This window comes from Lepeophtheirus salmonis, chromosome 13 (genome assembly GCF_016086655.4).
Source record: "Lepeophtheirus salmonis chromosome 13, UVic_Lsal_1.4, whole genome shotgun sequence".
In the NCBI taxonomy this organism is placed as follows: domain Eukaryota; kingdom Metazoa; phylum Arthropoda; class Copepoda; order Siphonostomatoida; family Caligidae; genus Lepeophtheirus; species Lepeophtheirus salmonis.
This window is the reverse complement of record NC_052143.2, coordinates 11,264,219-11,269,482: the sequence shown is the minus strand read 5'-3', so window position 1 is coordinate 11,269,482 and position 5,264 is coordinate 11,264,219. Positions and strand designations below refer to the sequence as shown.

The 5,264-nt window shown below is 30.5% G+C and overlaps 1 protein-coding gene across 2 annotated transcripts; it reads left to right on the top strand.

The window, feature by feature from the left end:
* The first annotated feature begins 255 nt into the window (after nucleotides 1–255).
* Nucleotides 256–1,935, top strand: LOC121128422 (uncharacterized). Of its 2 annotated transcripts, XM_040724002.2 has the most exons (5): nucleotides 256–488; nucleotides 551–737; nucleotides 810–937; nucleotides 995–1,122; nucleotides 1,422–1,935. In XM_040724002.2, exons 1-5 carry the CDS (start codon nucleotides 352–354, stop codon nucleotides 1,541–1,543), a joined length of 702 nt encoding a protein of 233 aa, XP_040579936.1. In that variant the 5' UTR covers nucleotides 256–351; the 3' UTR covers nucleotides 1,544–1,935. The 2 variants fall into 2 exon arrangements, 1 of the variants encoding a protein (XP_040579936.1); XR_011783265.1 differs by having other exon boundaries at nucleotides 551–725; nucleotides 995–1,935.
* Nucleotides 1,936–5,264: the final 3,329 nt, after the last annotated feature.

Below are 5,264 nucleotides of genomic sequence, written 5' to 3'. Positions count from 1 at the left end.
ATATATGTGGTTAATTTTAAACTTAGATTTCTTACTTTTCAAGAATGAAAGAAGAATAATTAAAGCTTTAAAAAAAAAACACTTTTCAGATTGCCAATGGGAAAAAAACAATCACAATAAAAAATGCTTAAGTTATACAATTCGTTATATATCAATATGGATTATTTTCAGTTTGATAACAACACTACTTTAGTACATAGATAAGATAAAAAAAAGAGTGTGGACTTATGTAAAAAAGGTATAGATATCATTCATTTACGAAATACTAAAGGAAATGTTTCAATAAATTATCGTCAATGTTGCCACACACCCGAATAATTGATTGATAAAGATAAAGTGATAATATATAAAATGAAAAGATTAAATCAGTTTAAGAGATGTTTACGTCAAATAGAAAATACATTCCAATTACAGGTAGTCACATTCGTCTTAACGTTGTTAATTCTGTTTACTACTGCTAAAATTATACTATATCCGACTTTAAAACAGTAAGTATATTGTTTTTACACCTTAATAAATTCAAGATTATGCACTATTAACATAATCACAGCTCCATTCAACAAGGATACAATGACGATTATAAAAATGAAATATTGAATAATAATATTAGCCAGCTACGAAATATACTCATCAAAGGCTCTGTAACAAATGAACTACCGATTAAAGATATAGAAAAGCATCCAGAGAAAACCTATAACATACCTTCAACAATCCATATCATTTGGGTATGGACTGAAGTAAATGAACTGCAATAGATAGATTATGAGTATTTACATGCCAAAATATACATCACATTTCTCATTTATTAGATTCCACAAAAATATATAAGAAATGTATTACTGATGCATGAAATGAATCCACATTTTAGTTTGTATTTATGGTTAGATGACAGCTCCTTTCAAAATGCAACATTAATTTCTTGGATTAATCGCGAAAGGTATATTTAAAAAAAAAACTAGGATATATCCTTTTTTATACTTATGATTTTTTTCAGACTCAAAACAAAAAACGTTGACTCACTCCAGCTTAACAATCCAGAGCTTATTTATGATGCAAAAAAATTGAAAAGAAAAGGAGTCCTCTCTGATCTACTACGATATGAAATTGTTTTTAGCTTTGGAGGTATTTATATGGATATTGATACAATAGCACTAAAAGCATATCCTACAGATATATTAAGTAAAAGTTTCGTAGCTTATATAGGTGAACCTTATAATAATCTTAACAATTCCTTCTTTGGATTCCCTAAAGGATCTCTATTTTTGAAATTTATATTAAATTTTGTCAGATACAAAACTTATAAAAAAATATGCTCCTAGTGTATTAAATACTGCTGGGCCTCCTATATTTACTACTGCATTTGTTCATTATAACGATTCAAACATCAATTGTATACATCAAAAATATTTGGTTTTTCCCAGAGGGAGTGAGTCCTATTCGTATCAAACCTTTGATGCTAATTGGTCGAAAAAAGAAAATTAATTTATTCAATGATAAATATCTTAATACATACCATTTTATGGTTATCAATAAATTAATTTAAAAAAATACGAAATAGATGATTCAATGTATCGATGCCACAATACTCTTAATTATTTCAAAGTGTATTAATTTCTGAAAATATATATATATTTATTGACACTAGCTGTGAACACACTGCCATAAAGATAGCCAATGAGAATTAAAAATGATTTTATTTATATTTAGTTTGTTCATCTTAAAATTCTAAACTAAAATGATCTGCTATAAACTATAATTATATAAAATGTAAATTTCTATTGTAAATCCTTCTTGTATACTACATTTTTTGTTGTTTTCTGCATATTTGCTGTAAATATAATCAAATCTGCAGCCCCTTTTGACACTCTTCAAATGCAACATATAATTGAACTTGTGATAAATATAATATAGTTAATATAAAGCAATTTTTTCAAATGTTTGTCTTCCTTATTTATTTATTGTCATTGTCATTGCTAACTTAATTGGTAATTGTTTTCTTACAAAGTAAAAAAGGAAACTCATAACCACCAGAAGTATAAAGTTATGATTCTTGGAATAAATACAATTATTATATAAGATGTTCCTTCTTCAATCATAATGAAGATACATACTATGAGTAACTCGCTAATGCTTTTTTCCTTTCTTCCAATTTTGTAATTGAAATTTTATTCTGAAAATTTTATAGTTGAAATTATTTTTCTAAAAATTTTTATAATGGATTTTTTTTAATTGGATAACTGAAATTTTTTTCCAAAAAATTTCATTTTTTGTAGATTTTGAATTTTTTTCTTCTAAAAACTTTATTTATTGGGAATAGTCATGCATTTTTAAATTTTTTTTTCCAAGAAATTCAATAACTTGAAAATTTTTTGAGCATTTTTTTTCATTTATTTTTAAAAAATTCCAAAAACTAAGCCCCTTCTCTTCCAAAGTATAATCCTGAGGACGCCTCTGTCACTGAAACTGAAAATACTCTGTGCTGGTAAGGGGGTACATGAGTTAAATAAATATTTCTTAAGTGGTGCATGACTCAAAAAAAGGTTTAGAATCTCAAAATTAAAGGAACATTAAAAATGAATTATAGTTAATAACGTGCGCAGACACATTGCCGAAAGCCATTTGGTCGAATGGACACTTTGCCGAATGACCACTTTTCCGAACGGACACTTTGTCGAACAGACACTTTGCCGAATGGCAATTTGCCAAAGGGCCACTATACCGAATTTTAGAATAAATATATTTGATGAGGATTCATGCTCCAATACTATGTAATTATGATTCCCATTCATGTTACTCCAAAATTAAAAGATAATATGTTTAATTATTTATCACAAATTGAAATAATTAAGTGATCATTAATCAATAATTTATTAATTCATTTAATTATAAGGATTCTTCTAAAGTTAATATTCATTATTGATCATAATATGAACACAACACAGTAGCACATAGTTTGAATCTTTTACCGTTGTAGTACTGTAAATAAATTAAATAATAATCAAACACGACATTAATTCGTTCATAGAGACTCTATATTTCTATGAACTCGATCGAATGGAAGAAGTAATAACTGTATTATATCCGTTATTTATTATAATTCCACATGTTGAATTTCAGACAAATTGTTGTTCTGTGCCTAAGCTTCAGGAAGAAATGAAAAATTGAATCATCAAAAAATATATCAATTGAAAGCAAATTAATATTTTCAGTCCAGTTTCTAATGCTAACTCCAAAATTTTCCCTTTTTAATTTGTATTCAATTTCAACGTTTTTTTAATTTGTATTTAATTTTTTTTAGTCTATCTGAACTGACTCACTTCACATATCTCTTTATAAAGTATTCACATCTATTATGGGATACACCTTACGAAATAAAAACTTTACTCTTTTCCTGGTGAATTACATTTACTGCTCCTTAGTCCAAGGCCTCTCAAACTGCTGGAGAACACCTAAGAAGCGTAGAGTATCCCTAAGGGAAGGGTATATTGAAATATTCAAAATTGTGATACATTTAAGTGCCATGGTTATCTGAGTCCGAAATCCAGCATTATTCTCTTCATTTCCAAAAGACCAATACCTGCTGCAACTAAATTATCCCAACAAATGATATATTGACATGATGTATTTCTATAACCTTTCTTAAATTTAATGAAAGCAAAAAAGTACTTGACAAAATATTATATTTAACATAAATAATGTATATAACGATGAATAAATCTTAAAAATGAAAATTCCAAGCTATGTTTCAAATATTCCATCTTTTCGTCTTGATTATAATTAAGAGTAATGTTTTGTATCCTTTTATATATACTTGAATATTTTTTGGATATCGGCATTATTTAACTCCTGTCTAAATCACTTTTTTATTCTTTTTTTTTGATAAGCTTTCTTCCTTCTTAAAAGCGTCCTTTACTTTCCATATGTTGGGATGAATATGACTAACAGAGCTTTTTAAAGCTTTCTGAAATCCTTTTACACTATTATTCGTTCCAATTGTCATAGCTTGAGCCCTTTTGTTCATATTTCAGTAGGAAATTATGGTTGTACTCTCCGTCGGTTTTCTCTTGTTCTTTATCCTTGTTCTCTTCCAATGTAATTTGTTTCAATGTAAGAAACAAATTCTTACGGTATATCATCGTCGTCGGTGAGTTCTATAAACCTATCACTTACATCAATAACCAAGAAAAATTCCAAGGGTATGAACTACTTGACTTTATTTATAAATTTGAATCGGTTCCAAATCTCACTTTTAAGTTCACATCTACAATGAACCGATAATTTTTTTGGCCCTATGAAAAAGACAACCAGTGATGTTAAAAGTCAGGGAAAGTTTCACTGAATGCATTGATAATTGCTTTTTTGAAATGATTCATTAATATTTGTAGACTCAATATTGGGTATAGACTCTATAATATGTTCAAAAACTTCAAATAAATATATTTAGATTTCTCCCCCAATAAAACAAACAAAAGTGGTATACAGGGTGTTCACGATAAATTGGAACTATTTTAAACTTCATCCAGATCCATAATGTGGATATTCGGGGTTAAATCATACTAATATTAAATACTAATATAAAAGGTTGCGAAAACAATATACTATAACTTCCACCACAATTGTTTTGAAAACAAACAATAGTCATCATGGAACAAGCAAGGGGAGATGCCATCCTCGAATTGGCTCGCGCGGAACACAAGCCCTCTGCTATCTACAAGATTCTTAACTATCCCAAGACAACGGTGTACCGGGTCTTCAATGCCTGGGAGGTTTAGGGGAAGGTCTGCCGCAAGGCCCACAACATGAGAAGTGACCGAATTCGCACTCCACGCTTCCTTGAAGGCCTCCAGAAGTCCATCAAGGATTCGCCGGGGACTTCCTTGTACAGGTTGGCCAAGAACCGAGGAGTGAGCAAGCAGCTGGTCTCCAAGGCTGTGAATGAGGACCTCGGGTACAAGTCATACCAAATGGCCAAATAACACATCCTCACGGCATCCATGAAGGCCACCAGGCTCACCAACAGTGCCCTCAATGACCTGAAGAGCCATGGAGGAAGAATCATCTTCTTCTCTGACGAGCAGAACTGGACTGTCGACAGAAGCTACAACGTCCACAATGATAGGTGGCTTGCCAAGGAGAAAGAAAAGGTTCCTGCAGTCTTCGCCACAAAGTTCCCGGCCTCCGTGATGACCCTGGGTGTCATCTGCAGCACCGGTGAGGTGATGCCTCCTTTCTTCTTCAATCCTAAGGAAAGGGTTAACGCGATA

What these genes read in the sequence shown, in the direction of transcription:
- LOC121128422 (XM_040724002.2), top strand. Translation starts at nt 352, where the DNA reads ATGAAAAGATTAAATCAGTTTAAGAGATGTTTACGTCAAATAGAAAAT. An exon ending in TCATTTGGGTATGGACTGAA is followed by an intron (nt 738 to 809) that starts GTAAATGAACTG and finishes CTCATTTATTAG; the next exon opens with ATTCCACAAAAATATATAAG. An exon ending in TCTTGGATTAATCGCGAAAG is followed by an intron (nt 938 to 994) that starts GTATATTTAAAA and finishes GATTTTTTTCAG; the next exon opens with ACTCAAAACAAAAAACGTTG.